The sequence below is a fragment of the Hypanus sabinus genome, chromosome 7 (genome assembly GCF_030144855.1).
Source record: "Hypanus sabinus isolate sHypSab1 chromosome 7, sHypSab1.hap1, whole genome shotgun sequence".
NCBI classification, from domain to species: Eukaryota; Metazoa; Chordata; class Chondrichthyes; order Myliobatiformes; family Dasyatidae; genus Hypanus; species Hypanus sabinus.
The window spans coordinates 176,260,875-176,282,710 of NC_082712.1; the positions used below are offsets into that span (position 1 = coordinate 176,260,875).

At 45.2% G+C, this 21,836-nt stretch overlaps 1 protein-coding gene across 15 annotated transcripts in view; it reads left to right on the top strand.

Annotated features, from left to right (window-relative positions):
• LOC132397417 (liprin-beta-2-like) overlaps window positions 1-21,836 on the top strand; it is a 215,843-nt gene that overhangs the window by 181,094 nt on the left and 12,913 nt on the right. For all 15 annotated transcript variants that reach the window (XM_059976158.1, XM_059976160.1, XM_059976163.1 and 12 more), the window contains 4 exons: window positions 5,914-6,052; window positions 6,456-6,584; window positions 14,162-14,312; window positions 15,204-15,315. In XM_059976158.1, coding sequence (XP_059832141.1) covers window positions 5,914-6,052; window positions 6,456-6,584; window positions 14,162-14,312; window positions 15,204-15,315 — 531 coding nt within the window. The remainder of the gene's footprint in view (window positions 1-5,913; window positions 6,053-6,455; window positions 6,585-14,161; window positions 14,313-15,203; window positions 15,316-21,836) is intronic.

Sequence of the window (21,836 nt, forward strand, 5' to 3'; positions counted from 1 at the left end):
AATATACAGTGAAATTGTTGTTTGTGTTAACAGCCAACACACCCAAGGATGAGCTGGGACCAGCCCACAAGCGCATTCCAACACCAACATAATATGCCCTCAATGTCCAGCAGAACAACACAGAACACAATAAGCAACAAAACAAGACAACAGCAAAATAAGCCCTTCTCCCACACTCGCACTCAATCACACTCTCTTTCACTCTCACACTCACTCCAGGACAGGCAAGGTCCAAGACTGCATTCCTTTTGCCCTGGACTCTCAAACTCTCAGTCACCGGGATTCCAACTTCTGACATATCCCAATGAATCAAGAACTAGAGAGCTTGGATTTGATGTGAGACAGGGGAGGTTTAAAAAGGACCTGAGGGGGATCTTCCTTACCCAGAGTCTAGTATATATACATGTATCAAGCTGCTAGAGGAAGTGATTGAGGCAGATAATTTCACAACATTTAAAAGACATTTGGACGGGTGTGTGGATGAGAAGGGTTTAGAACAGGAGTTCCCAAACTTTTTTTATGCCATGCACCCCTACCATTAAGCAGGGGGTCTGTGGACAACAGGTTGGGAAGCCCTGGTTTAGAGGGATATGGACCAGGTACAAGCAAATAGGACCAGCTTAGACAGGCATTGTTGAATTTGGCCAAGGGGCCTGTCCCTGTGCTCTGTTACTATGATTCTTATATTGGACTCCCATAGATACCAGTTATAAGGAAAGTGTTTACAGTGCTTCAGAAATTTGGTCTGTCAAAGAGTCACAATCTTCTTTGACATTTGCTCTCAACCATTTGACCTCTGGCCTTGCTTGAGGTTGTAGATCTCCAGTTATTTGGCTAAAGTGATATTGGGTTGGGCATGAAATGTTCATCCACAATTGTTTTTATTTGTGCTTTAGGCATCAAATTCAGTTGTACTCTCTCTTCCCCCATGAATAGGTGCACTAAAGTTGTTTGTTAGCAGTACTTCCAGTCAGGTAGATTTGATGTCAGGCCAATAATTTCCATTATAAATTACTGTGTCAACGTTTCCCTCAGATATCACAGTGCGGTGTTGCAAGCTCTGGCTTTCTTGATTCACCAGAGATAACTTATTAGAAGAGTTTTGAGGAGGTAGAATATTAAACAAGATCAATAAATGTCCAGCTTGATAGTTAAAAGTAAAGTTAAGTAAATACTTCTTTAATTTTACGTAAGTTCAGCTCAAGTGGCCCAAGCTGAAACCAAGAATCAATGAGGCCACGTTCAGGCCACTCATCTCATATTCTGCCCAACCTGATGACATGAATATCAATTTCTCCATCTTGTAATTTCTACCCCTCCCCTCTTCTCTTTTTCCATTCTGGCTTCTCTCTTATCCCATCTCTTCCTCATCTGCCTATCACCTCCGTTAGGTTCCCCTCCTCCTCCCTTTTTTCTCCCATGGTCTAAGATTCCTTCTTCAACTTTTACCTTTTTCCCCCTATCCCCTTGCAGTATCTTCCCCCTCTCCCACCCACCCATTTTCCCTTTCAACTGGTCTCACCTATTACCTGTCAGTTTGTACTCCCTCCCTTCTCCTTCCCCCAACTTCTAATTCTGGCTTCTTCCCCCTACCTTTCCAGGCCTGATGAAGGGTCTCAGCCTGAAATATCGACTGTTTAATCCCCTTCATAGATGCTGCTGAGTTACTCCAGTACTGTGTGTGTGTGTGTGTGTGTTAATCTGACTAATCACTTATGGAAAGGGAACAGATGCAACACCTCAAATCCACTGCTTTTGTTTCGACCCAAAGCGTTGTCTCTGTTTTTCTCTCTCCACAGATGCTACCTGACCTACTAAGCATTTTCAGTTTTTGTTTCAGATTTCCAGCATCTGCTGTTTTACTGTGATCTTAATCAGTCTAATCACTTGGTGCTGTGTTGGTGTTTGCTGTGGAGTGTTTCTTTTTTGCATGGGTTTGCTGCTTGTTTTGCCGATTTTTGTTCTTTTTTTAAATTCTCCCTCTCTGCCACACTTTTTCCTCTCTTCACGTGGCTTGCTGCTTTCGGTGATGGCGGAAGACCGGATCAGGAGCGCCAGCGCTCCAAATTTAGGTACGGAACTGTGACACTGATCCTGACTGACCAGGCCTTGTCTGCTTTCTATGTCAGCGACCACCTTTATTAGGTACTCCTGTACACCCACTCATTAATGCAAGTACCTAATCAGCAAATCGTGTGGCAGCAACTCAATGCAAAAGCACGCAGACATGGTCAAGAGGTTCATTTGTTGTTCAGACCAAACATCGGAATGGGGAAGAAACGGGATCTGAGTGACTTTGACCGTGGAATGATTGTTGGTGCCAGACAGGGTGGTTTGTGTGTCTCAGAAATTGCTGATTTTCTGGGATTGTCACATACAACAGTCCATGAAGTTTACAGAGAATGGTGCGTAAAACAAAAAACATCCAGCGAGCAGCAGTTCTGTGGGTAAAAACACCTCGTTAATGAGAGAGGTCAGAGGAGAATGGCCAGGCTGGTTCAAGCTGACAGGAAGGCGACAGTAACTCAAGTAGCCACGTGTTACAACAGTGGGGTGCAGCAGAGCATCTCTGAACACACAACATGTCCAGCCCTGAGGTGGACGGGCTACAGGTTCCATCCCTGTACCTACTAAAGTGACCGCTGAGTATACATCAGGGGCTGTCCGGAGTGAGGTCACTGGGATGTGATTCCTCAATGGCGGATACACACCAGGTATCTGGAGTGAGTGCATTATGACTCACAACCATCTCTCTTCAATCAACTGCACGACTTCAGGCCAGAAATCCTTTGATAGTCAAACTCCCATCCACATTTCTAAATCTTTCCTTGTTCATTTCCACTTTGCCTCTGTGATCCTCTCCAGCCTTAGTACCATCTCCATCTCGGACACTTCTTATTACTGTGATAAGGGAGGAGCTGCCCAAACCTGCAAAAACTCACTCAGCAATACCTCTGGTGCCTAATAAAGTGGCACTGAGTGTATGTCATGGTCTTCTGCTGCTGTAGTCCAGCCACTTCCATGTTGGGCATTTAGAGATGCTCTTCTCTCTACCACTGTTGTTATGGACATGCAATATACAGCACAGAAACTGGCTCTTTGGCCCATCAAGTCTGTACTGACCATCATTCATTCAGTTCAACCCCACCAGATTCTACCCTTCACTCATACATTAGGGGCAATTTACTGTGGACGGTTAACTCACTAACCATCACCCACACACTGGTGGCAATTTACTGCGTACAATTAACTCTATTGACCCTCACCCACACACTGGGGGCAATTTACAACAGACAATTAACTTACTGACTGCATGTCTTTAGGATGTGAGGAGAAAGTGAAGCACACAGGAAACCTACACATTCGTGGGGGGAAGGTGCAGACAGCAGCCGAGGTCAGCATTGAACCTGGGTCTCCAGCACTGTGAGGCAGTGGCCCTACCCACTGCACCACTCAGCTGCCCTAAGTTCGGAAATCCCTTCCTAAATCTTTTTCACCACCCTGCCCACCCCACCCCCTCTTCCCAAGAAGTTTGTTCAGACTTCCTTGTTTGAGCAGGTTTCAAGTCAGAATAAGAAGGTGAGAGGAGGGGAAAGAGAAAGGAAGGAGTGCAAGTTTAATTGTCATTTAACCACTCACATGAATACAACCAAACAAAACAGTGTTTCTCTGGGGTCAAGATGCAAAACACAGTCCCAACAGCACATAGCATGTATACTGTAGTTACAATAACAGAAAAGCATACAGTCACAAAAAAATAGCCCAAGTCCCCGAGTAGCACAGCCTGTAGACTGATGGTGCTTGGGATGTTGTCTTAGTCCAGCTTCTTCCACTGAGCAAATGCCAGAGGGCAGCACTGAGCGAGCGCCGGAGGGCAGCGCTGAGCGAGCGCCGGAGGGCAGCTGAGTGGCAGAGGGCAGCTGAGCGCCAGAGGGCAGCACTGAGCGAGCGCCGGAGGGCAGCTGAGTGGCAGAGGGCAGCTGAGCGCCAGAGGGCAGCACTGAGCGAGCGCCGGAGGGCAGCGCTGAGCGAGCGCCGGAGGGCAGCGCTGAGCGAGCGCCAGAGGGCAGCTGAGTGGCAGAGGGCAGCTGAGCGCCAGAGGGCAGCACTGAGCGAGCGCCGGAGGGTAGCGCTGAGTGAGCGCCGGAGGGCAGCTGAGTGCCAGAGGGCAGCACTGAGCGAGCGCCGGAGGGCAGCGCTGAGCGAGCGCCAGAGGGCAGCTGAGCGCCAGAGGGCAGCACTGAGCGAGCGCCGGAGGGCAGCTGAGTGGCAGAGGGCAGCACTGAGCGAGCGCCGGAAGGTAGCGCTGAGTGAGCGCCGGAGGGCAGCTGAGTGCCGGAGGGCAGCGCTGAGCGAGCGCCAGAGGGCAGCTGAGTGGCAGAGGGCAGCTGAGCGCCAGAGGGCAGCACTGAGCGAGCGCCGGAGGGTAGCGCTGAGTGAGCGCCGGAGGGCAGCTGAGTGCCAGAGGGCAGCACTGAGCGAGCGCCGGAGGGCAGCGCTGAGCGAGCGCCAGAGGGCAGCTGAGCGCCAGAGGGCAGCACTGAGCGAGCGCCGGAGGGCAGCTGAGTGGCAGAGGGCAGCACTGAGCGAGCGCCGGAAGGTAGCGCTGAGTGAGCGCCGGAGGGCAGCTGAGTGCCAGAGGGCAGCACTGAGCGAGCGCCGGAGGGCAGCGCTGAGCGAGCGCCAGAGGGCAGCACTGAGCGAGCGCCGGAGGGTAGCTGAGTGCCAGAGGGCAGCGCTGAGCGAGCGCCGAAGGGCAGCTGAGCGCCAGAGGGTAGGACTGAGCGAGCGCCGGAGGGCAGCGCTGAGCGAGCGCCGGAGGGCAGCTGAGTGCTGGAGGGCAGCTGAGCGAGTGCCAGAGGGCAGCTGAGCGAGCGCCGGAGGGCAGCACTAAGTGAGCGCGCAGCACCTATGGGAGGGGCCAGTCTCTATTATCAGAAGCTAGAAAATTCGATGTTCATGCCATCAGGTTGGAGGCTACCCAGACGGAATGTGAGGTGCTGTTCCTCCAACCTGAGTGTGGCCACATCGTGGCAGTAGAGGAGAATGTGGACTGACAAGTCAGAATGGGAACAGGAAGTCAGACTGAAGCTTGTAGTCACCAGGAGGTCCTGTCTCTTGCATGGATGCAGTAAAAGTGTTAACAAAGTGTCCCCCAATCTGTGCCAGGTCTCACTGATGTAGTGGAGGCCGGACCTGAACATTGGATACTGTAGAATTATTTAATAGGATACGTTTAGAGCAACGAGGGCTGTGACTTCTGGGAGTGAAGGACTGTGCTCCGTTCTGATTGCCCCATTATCAGCGATTAGAGGACTGGACAGTGGGGAGATCAGGTAGTGTTTTTACACAGAGTGTGGTAAATACTTACCGTGGTGATGGGGTCAAATATGATGGAGGTGTTTAAGAGGCTGTTGAACAGACACAGGAATATGGATCATGTGCAGGCAGGAGAGATTTATTTTAATTTGGCATCATGTTCACAGCAAACATTGTGGTCTGATGGGCTGCTTCCTGCACTGCACTGTTGGGCAGCACGGCAGTGTAGTGTTTTGCACAACACTTTACACTACGGGTGACCTGGGTTCATTTGGAGTTTGTACACTGTCCCCGGGACTGAGTGGGTTTCCTCCAGGTGCTCTGGTTTCCTCCCATGTTCCAAAAATGTACTAGCCAGTAGGTTAATTGATGATTGTCAATTGTCCCATGATTGGACTAATCGGGGGTTGCTGGGCAGCACGGCTTGAAGGGCTGGAAGGACCTAATGCACACTGTATTTGAATAAATAATTTAATTTAATGTCTTATGTAAAAAGAATAAACCTTTTACCAGATGTAATGATGAGCTACAGGATAAATGACTTGCTGTGTACAGCAGCATCATTTATATATCTAACTCTGTTTTCCCTTCTAGGGGAGACAGAGATAAGCGTTGACTCCACGGTCAGCTCCTCCGACCTCTCTCCTCTCTCCTCGACTGTTGAGGGAGAGCAGCTCCCTCCGAGTTCCTCGGAAAACAAAAAGAACAAAGGGCTGAAGAAATTCCTGGGGAAGTGAGTTGAAATCTCCAGCACTTTTTTTTGTATGTCAGATCTTCACAGTTTGATTGGAGCGTGAGGTTAACTGTCCTGTATCGGGAAGCTCCCTGTTTGCAGACAGGATGACTCGTGCCTCACTGTTGGTAATTACGATAAATGGGACCAAGTTGGCATAGGTTAGTTCACCTCCTTACTGACTCAGGGAGATTGTGGGATGTGTGGTGGATCTTCAACAATGTTTTAAGCCCTTTATCTACGATACTCCCGGTAAATGTCACAAATAGGGGAAATGAGACCCCACTGATTCTGTGGGCAGTTTGTTGATGGGCCTGTTTCTATGACTCCATACTGTGAACTCACTGGGGTAAATAGACTGTTTCCACACTGTGTAATCTCCCTTCTCTCATCCCTGACATAGAATACGGAGGACACACTCCAGTTCACTCCAGGATGATGACGAGGGTGTACTGGAATTCAAGAGAGGCGGCCTTCGAGCAACCACAGGACCCTGTTTGGCAAGGTCGAGGGAACTCTCCATTGCACAGATGTGAGTGTTGGAGGGGGTGGTCATTACCAGTCACACGGCAGAGTCTGGGAGGACAATGCTTTTGAATGTGGTGTCTATGCTTAAATACACGGTGCCACTTTATTTGGTACACCTGCTCGTTAATGCAAATATCTAATCAATCATGTTGCAGCAACTCAAGGTGTAAAACTTGCTGACATGGTCAAGAGGTTCAGTTGTTGTTCAAACCAAACATCAGTATGGGGAAGAAATGTGATGGAAGTGACATTGACTATGGAAAGAATGTTGGTGCCAGACAGGGTGGTTTGAGTATCTCAGAAACCGTTGATCTCCTGGGGTTTTCATGCACAACAGTCTCTAGCAAAGAATGGTGTGTGAAATAAAAAATATCCAGTGAACGGCAGTTCTGTGGGTGAAAACACCTTGTTAATGAGACAGGAGAATGGCCAGACTGGTTCAAGCTGACAGAACGTAACAGTGTCAGATAACTACACATTACAATACTGATGTGCAGAAGAGCATCTCTGAATGCAAGTGTCAAATCTTGAAGTGTATGGGATACAGCAGCAAAGACCATAAACATACACCATTTTATTAGGTACAGGAGATACCAAGTAAAGTGGCCATTGAATATTCAGATTTGGGAAAAAAATCCATAAGACATAGCAGCAGAATTAGGCCATTTGGCCCATCAGGTTTGCTCTGCCATTCAATTATCATTATCATTGTTATGTGCCATATTGTATGACATGGGCAATCATGGTCTATCCTTAAGTATGATTGTTCTTGGCAAATTTTTCTACAGAAGTGGTTTGCCATTGCCTTCTTCTAGACAGTGTCCTTACAAGTCGGGTGACCACGGGCATTATCAATCCTCTTCAGAGACTATCTGCCTGGCATCAGTGGTTGTATAACCAGGAGGCAGCAAGTGGGAATAAAAGGATCCTTTTCTGGTTGGCTGCCAGTGACTGGTGGTGCTCCACAGAAGTCAGTGTTGGGGCCACTTCTTTTTATGCTGTGTATAAATGATTTAGATGACGGAATAGATGGATTTGTTGCCAAGTTTGCAGACGATACAAAGATTGCTGGAGGGGCAGGTAGTGTTGAGGAAACAGGTAGGATGCAGAAGGACTTAGTCAGATTAAGAGAATGGACAAGAAAGTGGCAAATGAAATACCATGTTGGAAAATACATGGTCATGCACTTTGGTAGTAGAAATAAACGTGCGGACTGTTTTCTAAACAGGGTGAAAATCCAAAAATCTGAGTTGCAGAGGGACTTGGGAGTCCTTGTGCAGAGCACCCTGAAAGTTAAATTACAGGTTGAGTCAGTGCTGAGGAAGCCCTGTTAGTATTCATTTCAAGAGGTCTAGAATACAAGAGCAAGGATGTGTTGCTGATACTGTATAAGGTGCTGGTGAGGCCTCACCTTGAGTATTGTGAACAGTTTTGGGCCCCTCATCTTAGAAAAGATGTGCTGGCGTTGGAAAGGATCCAGAGGAAGTTCACAAGGATGATTCCAGGAATGAAAAGGTTATCATACAAGGAATATTTGATGGCTCTGGGTCTGTACTCGCTAGAATTCAGAAGGATGAGGGCAGATCTCATTGAAATCTTTTGAATGTTGAAAGGCCTAGACAGAGTAGATGTGGTAAGGATGTGGGAGAGTCTAGGAGAAGAGGGCACAGCCTCAGGATGGAGGGGCGCCCTTTCAAAACAGAGATGTGGAGAAATTTCTTTAGCCAAAGGCTGATGAATATGTGGAATTTGTTGCCACAACCAGCTGTGGAGGCCAGGTTGTTGGATGTATTTAAGGCAGAGATTGATAGGTTCTTGATTGGACATGGCATCAAAGGTTATGGGGAGAAGGCCGGGAACTGGGGTTGAGGAAGAGATGAAAAAATGTATCAGCCATGATTGAATGGCGGAGCAAACTCGATGGGCCAGATGGCCTAATTCTGCTCCTTTGTCTTATGGCCTTATGGGCATGATATAAACCAGCTGCTAATACAACCATCCACCACCTGCTCCCATGGTTTCACATGACCCTGATCGGGGGTTAATCAGATGCTACACCTTGTCCAAGAGTAACCTGCAGGCTAGCAGAGGGAAGGAACACCTTATCCCTTCTTTGGTAGAGACTCATCTCCACCCCACCACCCAATTTGAACATGACTGATCCATTCTTCTGCCTTCTACCTATAACCTTTGATGCCCTAGCTAATGAACGCCAGCTTGTCAAATTCCTTCTTCACCACTTTCAGGAAACCTTGTCCTTGAACTCTAATCTACAACAGTCACAACAGCCCCTCCATTCACTGTAAAAGTCCTGCCATCACTTGCTTCCCAAAATGCAACACCCTGCATTTATCTGAATTCAACTCCGTTTACCATTCCTTGGCCCAATTATCCAGCTGATTAAGATCCCTCTGTGGATCCTGATGAAGCTCTTCACTGTCAACTACAACAGACATTTTAGTAACATGTGCAAACTTAGTAATCATGTACAGTCAAAGTTCGAAGTAACTCTATTATGAAAGAACCTTTGTGTCACCATATACAACCCTGAGATTCAAATTCAAGAAGCACAATAGAATCAATGGAAGACCACACCCAACAGGATGGATGATACTAAAGTACAGAAAATAGCCATCTGTGCAAATACCGAAGAGAAAAAAATTATTATTTTCAATAAATAAGTGATAAAAATTGAGAAATTAGATGAAGGGTCCTTGAAATTGAGTCTGTGGACTGTAGAAACGGTTCAGTGATTGGGCGAGTGAAGTTATCCCATCTGGTTGAAGAGGCTGAGGAGTAATAACTGTTCCTGAACCTCTGGTGTGAGTCTGGAGGTTCTTGTGTGACGGCAGCAGTGAGGAGAGAGTATGGCTAGATGGTGAACATCCTTGAGGTTAGATGCTGCTTTCCTGCAAGAGTGGTCAATGTAGACATACTCAATGGTGCACATTATTCCAACCCCTCCTCTCACACCCACCCACCACCCCCCTCGCCTGGTCTCACCTGCCGGCTTGTCCTCCTTCCCTCCTGCCGCCTTCTTATTCTGGCTTCTGCCTCCTTCCTTTCCGGACCTGATGAGGGGGCTCAGCCTGAAATGTTTATTCAGTTCTTGTTTTCCCTTGTACTGTCTCAAACTTCCTGTCCAAATCGATGATATAGATGAGAAACAGCGATGGCCCAGCACGGACACCCTGGAGAACACCGCAGGGCATGGGTTTCCAGGTCCAAAATCAAGCTGCCACCCTCTGCTTCCTACAACACCCTACGATAATTAGCTGATATTTAGTTCCTCCCTGTGGTTACACCCACTCATTAATGCAAATATCTAATCAGCCAATCATGTGGCAGCAACTCAGTGCATAAGAGAATGCAGATGTGGTCAAGAGGATCATTTGTTCAGAACGAACATCAAATGTAATCTTAAATTACTTTGACTGGGGAGTGATTGTTGGTGCCAGAAGGGGTGGTTTGAGTATCTCAGAAACAAATGATAAGAACATAAGAGATAGGAGCAGGAGTAGGCCAATCGGCCCCTCACGCCTGCTCCGCCATTCAACAAGATCATGGCTGATCTAATCTTAACTCTAGTTTTCACTGAATCCCACAAGGCAACAGTGCCAACCAACAGGGCACCATGCCGCCCATTTTATTTTATTATTCATCCCGCCCAAACCCACGTGATCACCCGGGGAAAAGAAAAACGATTTGCCAATTGAGGAGAAAAAAAATCTGGAAAATTCCTCTCCGACCCATCCAGGCTATCGAAAACTGGCCCAGGAGATCACATGGCTGATCTAAACCTAGCCTCATGTCCACTTACCTGCTCGCTCCCCTAATGCCATTTTTATCCAGGAAAATGTCTATCTCCGTTTGGAATTTATTGATTGTAGTAGCTTCCACAGCTCTCTGGGGCAGTAAATTCCACAGTCCCACTACCCTCTGAATGAAGAAATTTCTCCTCATCTCAGTCCTGGAACGGCATCCCCTTATTTTAAGATTATGCCCCCTAGTCCTGGTTTCACCCATCATTGGGAACATTCTCCCTGCATCCACCCGATCAAGCCCCTTCACAATCTTATATGTTTCAATAAGATCGCCTCTCATTCTTCAGAACTACAATGAGCAGAGTCCCAATCTACTCAACCTCTCATCATACATCAACCCACCCATCCCCGGAATTAACCTAGTGAACCTTCTCTGCACTGCCTCGAGAGCCAGTATGTCCTTTCTTAAATATGGACACCAGAACTGCACGCAGTACTCCAGGTGTGGTCTCACCAATACCCGGTACAACTGCAGTAAGACCTCCCTGTTCTTATACTCCATCCCCCTAGCAATAAAAGCCAGCATTCCATTGGCCTTCTTGACCACCTGCTGCACTTGCATACTAACTTTTTGTGTTTCCTGCACCAGGACCCCCAGATCCCTTTGCACAGAAGCACTTTCCAGTTTCTCTCCATTTAGATAATAACTTGCCCTATTATTTTTCCTGCCAAAGTGTAAGACCTCACACTTGTCAGTATTATATTTCATCTGCCAAATGTCTGCCCAATCACTCAGCCTATCTATGTCCCCCTGCAGGGTTTCAATGTCCTCCACACTCATTACACTCCCTCCCATCTTTGTGTCATCAGCAAACTTCGATACGTTGCACTTAGTCCCTTTCTCCAAATCATTAATATAGATTGTAAAGAGTTGGGGGCCCAACACCAACCCCTGCGGAACACCACTAGTCACCAACTGCCAGTCTGAGAATAAACCATTTATCCCAACTCTCTGTTTTCTGTTAGAAAGCCAATCCTCCACCCATGCCAGAATATTATCCCCAATCCCATGATTTTTTACTTTAAGTAATAATCTTTGGTGTGGCGCCTTGTCAAATGCCTTTTGGAAGTCCAAATACACCACATCCACTGGTTCCCCTTTATTTACCCTGTATGTTATGTCCTCAAAGAACTCCAACAAATTTGTCAAACATGACTTCCCTTTTGTAAAGCCATGCTGACTTTGTCCTATTAAGCTATGTTTATCCAAGTGCCCTGTTACTGTTTCCTTAATTATCGATTCCAACATTTTGCCAACCACAGATGTTAGGCTAACTGGCCTATAATTCCCAGCCTTCTGTCTATTGCCCTTTTTAAATAAAGGAGTTACATTAGCATTTTTCCAGTCTGCCGGGACCATTGCCGAGTCCAGCGAGTTTTGAAAAATTATCACTAATGCATCCACAATCCCGACCGCCACTTCCCTTAAGACCCTAGGATGCAAGCCATCCGGTCCAGGGGATTTATCCACCTTCAGTCCCATTAATTTATCGTACCATTTCCTTGGTGATTTGAATCGTAGTTAGCTTCTCTCCCCCTAGAGCCCCCTGTTTATCCAGTGTTGGGATATTTTGAGTGTCCTCTACTGTAAAAACTGATACAAAATATTTGTTCAGCGTTTCCACCATCTCCATGTCCCCTACCATTAATTTCCCGGTCTCATCTTCTAGGGGACCAACATTTACTTTAGCCACCCTTTTTCTTTTTATGTAACTATAAAAACTCTTACTATCTGCTTTTATGTTTGTCACCAATTTACTTTCATAATCTATCTTCCCCTTCTTAATCAATCTTTTTGTTATTTGCTGCTGATCTTTAAAAGTTTCTTGATCTTCAATCTTCCCACTAGATTTAGCTACCTTATATAACTTTCTTTTTAGTCATATACTTGGCTTTATTTCTTTACTTAGCCACAGATAACTATTTTTTCTTTTACACCCTTTTTTTTGGAATATATTTTTCTTGATAGTTGTAAAATAACTCCTTAAATATACACCACTGATCAAGTACCGATCTACCCTTTAATCTATTTTCCCAATCCATCTTAAGCAATTCCGCTCTCATACCATCATAGTCTCCTTTATTTAAGCTCAGTACGCTTGTTTGAGATCCAACCCTCTCATCCTCTAATTGAATATGGAATTCGATCATGTTATGGTCACCATGTTATGGTTATGATCTGCTAGATTTTCACTGTAGAGTTTCCCCAGAATGGTGAGGTAAACAAAAATAATCCAGTGAGCGGCAGTTCTGTGAGTGAACGCACCTTGTCGATGAGAGAGACCAGACTGGTTCCAGGTGGCAGGAAGATGACAGTAATTCAAATAACCGCACATGGAAACAGCAGTGTGCAGAAGGGCATAACTGAATGCACAACACATTAGACCTTGAAGTGGATGGGTGCAGCAGCAGGGGAGCATGAACATACACTCAGTGGCTATGTTGATCATTGTGGTCAGTGCATGTGGAATCAAGTGATTACTGACGTCACTAATCACAGGCAGATATCACCATGTGCCACATCGTATGATGTTAGTGATCATGGTCGTCTTTATTTTGTGTAGAAGTGGTTTGCCATTGCCTTCTGGGCAGTGTCTTTACAAGATGGGTGTCCCCAGCCATTATCAGTACTATTCAGAAATTGTCTACCTGGCGTCAGCGGTCACACAACCAGGACTTGTGATCTGCACCAGCTACTCATTCAACTGTTCAGCACCTGCTGCCACCTGCCTTGCGCCTGATTTGGTAGAGACTCCACACCACCACAGATAACAGAGCTGAAAATTAAGCTGTCCTACCAAGCTGGTCGCCGAGGGATGTGTGGGTGATGGGCAGATGGAGAGGGTGGAGGAGGAGAAAGAGACGCAGTGACAAGGACCAGGTAGATCAGGGGGGGAGAGGCAAAAGGACAGACAAGCAGCAGTGACTGGGAGTTGGACAATTCGCTGCTCGCACTGCCAGGTTGGAGGCTGTGCAGGCAGAAAGTGATGTGTCTTTAGATGACAGGTAGTCTGAGTGGAATTAGACCAGGTGAGATGTTAAAGGTTTGGGAATGAGAAAGCATGGCATGTTTGTGTAATAGTCATCGTTAAGCTTCAGAGCCCCAGCTGTAAGATTGTGGTTCGATTCCCCCAGCTGCCTGATGGGGCTCTCCCCGTTACCCTGTGGTTTCCTCCAGTGTCTCCGGGTTCCTCCCACGTTCCTCAGATGGACGGGTTGGTAAGTTGTTGGCATGTTATATTGGTGCCAGAAGCATGGGTGTGCCCTCAGCACGTCCTCGATGCTAAAGGTGCATTTCACTCGATGTTTTGATGTCTTTTATATTTTATTTTATTTGGAATTGTAATGTGCAACAGGCCCTTCTGGCCATTTGAGCTGTACCACCCAGAAACCCCCGACTTACCCCGAGCCTCATTGTGGGACGATTTACAATGACCAGTTAACCTGCTAACCAGGACGTCTTTGGACTGTGCGAGGAAAGTGGAGCGCCCGGAGGAAACACACACAGCCACAGGGAAAACGTACAAACAGCAGCAGGAATTGAACCAGAGTCGATGATACTGTAAAGTGCGTGCATTTTGATGTATATGTGACAAATGAAGTATTTCTTTAAATAAATCTTTTAACAGGACGAGGTGTTAAAGGTCTGGGAGTGAAATTAGACAAAAGTGAAATGGAGAAAGTGCTACTGGTCTGTTTCTTTGCCAGAATGTTCCATGACCCCCTGATTCAGGGTTTAATGATGATATCTTTCCAGGGATCCCAGCCAACCTTTCCAGCAGTGGACAACTGAGCAGGTGTGTGCTTGGCTCGAGAATGCCGGCCTGAGTCAGTATGTGGCTTTGGCCAGACAGTGGGTCAGTACTGGACAGAAATTACTTGCAGCAACACCCCAAGAACTGGAGAAGGTAAGACGTCACTGAGCAGGGTAAGCGGAAGACACAGGGACTTAGCTACATTACCTGCTTGTTTGTGTGTCTGTCAGTGTGGGTGGAGTTGGAGGTCTTGCTTTTGAAAGACCAAGATAGTGTTTGTGGAGAAAATTGCTAGCATTACAGACTGTCCAAAGGAGCTTTTTAAAATTTTATAGTGAGATATGGCACAGTAACAAGCCCTTCCAAATTACACCCATGTAACCCACAGGCCTTTTGGAATGTGGGAGGACACCAGAGCACCCAGAGGAAACCCATGTGATCGCAGAGAGAATGTACAAACTCCTTACAGACAACAGTGCAAATTGAACCCTGGTCGTGTGTACTGTAGAGTGTTACACTAGCCACCAAACTAGCATGCCACCCCTAAAGAATGATCCCAGGAATGAAAGGGTTAGCGAATGAAAAGCATTGGTGGCTCTGGGCCTGTACTCACTGGAGTGGAGGTTGGGGAAGAAACCCATCAAATATTGAAAGGCCCAGATAGAATGGACATGGAGAGGATGTTTCCTATGGTGGCGGAGTCTAGGACCAGAGGCACAGCCTCGGAATAGAGAGATATCCCTTTAGAATGGAGGTGAGAGGTATTTCTTTAGCCAGAGAGTGGTGAGTCTGTGGAATTAATTGTCACAAGCAGATGTGGAGGCCAAGTCATTGGGTATATTTAAAGTGGAGGTTGATAGGTTCTTGATTAGTCAGAGGGTCAAGAGTTATGGGGTAAATACAGGAGAATGAGGTTGAAAGGGATAATGATTTAATGGCAGAGCAGACTCAGTGGGCTGAATTGCCTAATTCTGGTCCTACACCTTATGGTATGGAGGTGTCCTTTGATTGTTTTTTTCTCTCTTGTGATAATTTTGCACACAGGAACTCGGAATCAAGCACCCTCTGCACAGGAAGAAGATCCAGGCACTACAGAAGGCAGTGGAGAGCGGTCAGAACGACAGCCCCGGGAAGCTGAACCACGTTTGGGTAACACGTGAGTGTGGAACACGTGTGCACTGGACACGGTTCGGTCAGAGTTCACAGGCTTGAGCTTCCCCCTCCGGACCGGGAGAGGAGCAGGGGAAGGCAGAAACGGACCAGTAGGTGATTGGTGGATCAAGGAAGGGCGCTGGCAATATGTCTCATTCAGAGTTTGAGGAGAAGTTGTTATTGCCACTGAGGACTCTAGCAAACTTCTACAGATGTCCTGAAGAGTAAAGATTTAGATCAACACACACACAAAACACTAGAGGAAACAGCAGGTCAGACAGCATCTACGGAGAGTAATATACAGTCGTGTTTCAGGCCGAGACCCTTCATCAGGACTGGAAAGGAAGGGGCAGAGCCAGAATAAGAAGGGGGGGGAAGGGAAGTAGTACAGGCTGGCAGGTGACAGGTGAGACCAGGTGAGGGGGAAGGTGAGTGGGGGAGCAGAAAGAGGACAAGCTGGCAGGTGATAGATGAGACCAGGTAGGGGAGGGGAGATGATGTAAGAAATGGGGGGGGGGTGATAGGTGGACGAAGTAAAGGGCAGAAGAAGTGTCTGTATTGCTCAAGATTTCCAGCATCTGTACAATCTTCTGCATTTATTTAAAGATACAGATTTTTAGATCTAGAGATACAACATGGTAACAGACCCACCCCTAAGAACATAAGACATAGGAGCAGAATTAGACCATTCGGCCCATTGAGGCTGTGCCACCCAATTGCACACGTGGCCAATTAACCTGACACTGTATGCATTTGGAATGTGGGACAAAACTAGTCACCTGGAGGGTACCCACAAGGTCACAGGGAGAACGTACAAACTCCTTACCGAGAGCGGCAGGAAGCGAACCAGGGTTGATGGCACCTTAACAGCATTACACTAACCATTCCACTACTATACTTCTCTAAAGGAATATTCCCACTGGACTGAAGCTGAATTAAACCCAGAGCCACCGTACTGGGCAAAAGTCTTAGGCACATATATACATTCAGGGAACCTAAGACTTTTGCACAGTGCTGTAGTAATTTTCTGTATCGCACTGTACTGCTGCCACAAAAAAAATAATTTCATGACAGATGTGAGTGATGATAAACCTGACTCTGGAACGAGTCTCTGTTGTGGTCTGAGAGTAGGAAGGGGGCAAGGGGAGAGGAATCAGGGTTGGGAAAGGGGGAAGGGAGAGGGGAGAGAGTGGGATGTACCAGAGCAACATTCTGTAATGATCAATAAACCAATTGTATAGAATCAAATGACCGTGCCCGAAGTCTCAGTGCTGGGCGTGTCTGCACCCACACACCTCCCACCCGAGCCTGGCATTCCTTCTCTGCCACATCCCTCCCACACTCATACGTACATACACACCTACTCTGCATGCCCAAGTCATTTGCACAGCTCGGTATGTGGTATTGTTGTTTCATTTACAAGTCCATTCATCACCTTTATGAGCTGCTGTTGTTACATCTCATCTGGTGTTGCCCAGCAGTGTCAGTGCTGACTGTGGGTGTTGAGTGGCCAAAAAACAGCCGGTGATGTCCCTCATTTTGTTACAAACTCCATGCGAGCACCATCCCGGGTCTCAGCACAGGAGAGCTGAGACTGATTTGAACCACAACACAAAACTGCTGAAATACACAGCAGGTTTAGCAGCATCTGTGGGAGGAGAGGAATTATTGATGTTTTGTGTTATTTTTTGTTTTATTTATTTTTATTTAGAAATATAGTGTGGTACAGGCCCTTGCAACCCACCATGCTATTTTGCCAGCAATCCCCAATTTAACCCTAGTTTAATCACTGGACAATTTACAATGACCACTTAACCTACTAACCAGTACATTTTTGGACTGTGGGAGGAAACCGGAGCACCCAGAGGAAACCCACACATTCAACGTGAAGGACATATAAACTCCTTATAGAGGACACTGGGATTGAAGTCAGACTTTGACGCCCGAGATATAACAATGTTACACTAGGGCTGTGGATAGAGCTTTAAATTAAATAGTAGGGGAGTGAGTTCAACAGATTGGAGAAGTACAGATAAAGTAAAAAAGAAAAGTGTGCATAAAGATAAAGAAAAACAAAAGAGAAAAGTAAGAGTGGAGTGAAGAAAAGCAGCGTGCAAGAGGGTAAAAGATTACAAGATTTTAAAACCACAGTGAGTATAATGGGAACTTCATTGGAATGCCCATTGTATTCGAAACAGGGTCAGTGAACTTGTGGCTCTAATCAGTACAAAGAGGTATGATTTAGTGGCCATTACAGAAACATGGTTGCAGGGTGGAGAGGATTGGGAATGAAATATCCGAGGATATCAGGTAATACGGAAGGATAGACAGGAAGGTAAGGGAGGTGGGATAGCGCTCTTAATTAAAGGTGAGATCAGGGCAATGGTGTGAGATGCTATAACGTCTCACTTTCATTCTTTTTTTATTGATTTAAAAGAATAAGGATGAATACAAGTCAGAGGAGAAGTTATCTCAAATACATATTTCAATAAAAGTACAAACAAAAAAGAATAGACACTGTCAAAATCATGTATAGTGTAATATTGAGCTAATATAAATAAAAGAACCATGACCCCTCTTAACAATTCATAGAAAAAAAAGACTCCAAATTTCTATTATGGAGAAAAAAAACCACTAAGCTAACCTAAAACAAAAAAAGGGGGGGGACTGGGCAGTCTATTTTGAGGATATAATTTAAAAAAGGAAAAAATACTTCTGGTCAAATCTAAAACTTAGCGGAGAAGAAAAAAAAATTACCTAAAAAAAGTTTAAAAAAAGAAAAATTAGATCATATGAAAATATTGAATAAAAGGTTGCCAAGTTGCTCAAATTTTAAAAATGTATCAAACGTCCGACTTCTAATTTCCTCCAAACTTAAACAAGACATAATGGAGGAGAGCCAAAGAAAACCAGTGGGTGGATTGGGATCTTTCTAATACAACAGAATAGCTCTCCTCGCCAATAAAGTTGAAAAAGCTATCATGCGTTGAGCAGAAGCAGGAACATTTCCTGCCTCCTTTGGAATAATCCCAAAGATTGCAGTAAATGACTTAGGTTGTAGGTCCAAACCTATGACTTTTGATAATGTTCTAAAAACATCTCTCCAAAAATTAACTTTCTACAGGACCAAAACATACGAGTTAAGGTAGCCACCACCTCAATGTTGCATTTGTCACAGGTGGGATTTATACTAGAAAAAATATGCGCTAGATAAGCACTAGATAAAGATGGAGGCTTGGCGTTACCAAACTAGATTTTATTACTGGGCAATTAATATTCGTTATATTACTTTCTGGATTCATGGTATAGATAATCAGGACTGTCCTTCACCGTTACATTTGGAGGAGAGCTCGGTGAGGGGGTTTTCTTTGTCTTCTTTACTGGCAGCTCCTCTTCCTTTTCTGTTTTCTAGGGTTGGTAGACAAGATCTTAGTCCCATTGTTCGACATGCATTAAGATTTGGTTTCAGTTTCGCAGATTTTTTGACTTAAGTAACTTTGTTCTATCTAGTAATATCCATCTTAACTATTTTTAAACCATCAATTTTGGATAAGGCCTTTTTAACATGGAAAACTAAGGGAATAAAAACTTTTTTAGATTTGTTTTTAGAGGATTGTTTAATGTCGTTTTCGCAACTAGTGGATAAATATGATATATCTAATGCATGAATTTTTAGATATTTGCAAGTCAAGAATTTTTTACGCGATTTGTTACCGAATTACCCATTTGCTCATTTACCAAATATGATAGATGCTATCTTTCAGCTTAAACCATTTCGAAAAGGATTGATAGCCGTTATATATAAACGGCTAATGAATTTACGAATGATGTCTAATGATAGGGTTAAACGTGCTTGGGAATTGGAACTCCAGGACTCACTTTCAGGTGATCAATGGAATAAAATTTATCATTTAGTTAACAATTCATCTATTTTCGCCCCTCACTCCTTGATTCAGTTCAAGGTAGCGCACAGGGCGCATATGTCAAAAGATAAACTAGCACATATTTTTTCTAATATAAATCCCACCTGTGACGATATAAAATCTAAGGAGCAGAATGTTGAATCCATCTGGGTAGAGATTAGGAATAGTAAAGGGAAAAAACCATTGGTGGGAGTTGTCTATCGGCCACTGAATAATAACATTACAGAAGCACCAGCAATAAACAGAGAAAGACCTGAGGCATGTAGGAATGGAACTGCAGTTATCATGGGGGACTTTTAACTTGCACTTAGATCGGGTGAATCAAGTTGGTCGAGACAGTCTTGAGAAGGACTTCATAGACTCCATCCACGATGGCTTTCCTGAACAGCGCGTTACTGAAACTACAAGGGAACGTGCTATCTTAGATCTAGTCCTGAGTAATGAGACAGGTAAAATCAGGGATCATCTTGGAAAGAGTGGCCACAGTGTGATTGAATTTCTCATACAAATGGGGGTGCACTAGTTCAATCTAAAACCAGTGTATTATGCCTAAACAATGGAGACTACAATAGGATGAGGGAGGATTTGGCTAGTGTAGACGGGGAACACGGGCTATATGGTGGAGACAGTGGAAGACCTTCAAAGAGATTTTTCACAATACTTAACGAAAGTATATTCCAGTTGAAAGCAAGGACAGTAAGGGTGGGGAGAGCCAGCCTTGAATAACTAAGGAAATAAAAGAAGGCATCAAATTAAAAGCTCATCCATACACAGTCACTAAAAGTAGTGGGAAACTGGAAGATTGGGAAAACTTTAAAAAGCAACCAAGTACCACTAAACAAGCAATAAAACAAAGGGAAGCTAGATTATGAAAATAAACCAGCACAAAATATAGAAGTGGATAGTAAAAGTTTTTATAATTATATAAAGAAAAAAAGGGTGGCTAAAGTAAATGTAGGTCCCTTGGAGGACGAGAAGGGAGAATTGATATTGGGTAATGAGAAAATGGCCGAGCTTTGAATGACTATTTTGTGTTAATCTTCACAGTGAAGACACATCTAACTTGCCAAAGAGAGATGTTATGGTGCAATGGGAGGTGAGGGCTTCAATACAATAGCTATCACTAAAGAGCCTGCGGTGAGCAAACTTGTGGGCCTGAAGACAGATAAGTCCCCTGGTACTGATGAAATGCAAGCCAGGGTACTGAAAGAAATAACAAGTTATAGTAGAGGCTTTGGTGATAATTTACCAAAGTTCTCTGGACTCTGGGCAAGTCCTGGTGGATTTGAAGACAGTGAATGTCACACCACTGTTCAAAAAAGGACATAGGCAAAAGGCAGGTACCTATAGGCCAATTAGTTTAACATCAGCAGTTGGGGAAAATGCTTGAAGCTGTCATTAAAGAAGAAATAGCAAGGCATCTGGAAAGAAATGGATCCATCAGGCAGATGCAGCATGGATTCAGCAAGGGCAGGTCCTGTTTGACAAACTTACTGGCGTTCTTTGAAGATATAATGAGTTCAGTGGATAGAGGGGAACAGATCAACATTACTTACTTGGATTTCCAGAAGGCATTCATCAAGGTGCCACATAAAAGACTTATCCATTAGATAAGAATGCATAGAGTTGGGGGTGATGTATTAGCATGAATAGAGGATTGGTTAACTCATAGAAAGCAGAGAATTGGGATTCATGGGTGTTACTCTGGTTGACAATCAGTAGTGGGTGGTGTGCCACAGGGATCAGTTCTCGGCCCACAAGTGTTCATGATATATATTAATGATCTAGAAGAGGGGACCAAGTGTAGTATATCTAAGTTTGCTGATGATACTACTTTGAGTGGAAAAGCAAATTGTGCAGAAGATACTCAGAATCTGCAGAGAGATATAGATGGATTAAGTGAGTGGGCGAGGGTCTGGCAGATGGAGTACAATGTTTGTAAATGTGAGGTCATCCATTTTGGAAGGAAAAATGAAAGAGCAGATTATTATTTAAACAGTAAAAAATTGCAGCATGCTGCTGTGCAGAGGGACTTGGGAGTGCTTGTGCATGAATCACAGAAGGTTGGTTTGCAGGTGCAGCAGGCTATCAAGAAGGCAAATGGAATGTTGGCCTTCACTGCTCGTGGGATTGAATTTAAGAGCAGCAAGGTCATGCTGCAACTATACAGGGTACTGGTGAGGCTGCACCTGGAGAACTGTGTGCAGTTCTGATCTCCTTACTTGAAGAAGGATATAATGGCTTATGTTCTAACTGCATCACTATCGTTGGGCCTCGTATTGGGACTGATCAGTAAAAAGAGGAGTGGGGAGATGTGAGAGACAGGCTGGTAGGAGATTGTTTCCTCCCACATTCCAAAGATGTATGGGTTAGTCAAATACTCACATGGGTGTAATTGAGCAGCATAGGCTCATTGGGGTGGAATGACCCATTGCCCTGTTTTATCCATAAATGAAAAACATACCATTTCCTTTGAATATAGCTTTTCTCACATTAAATGCTTGCCTCTTGGTATCAGACATTTCAACCTTGGGCCATCTGTGGTGACTGGCATAACTCTGTTACCCCTCGGGCCACTGGAGTTCAGAGTTCAATTCCAGTG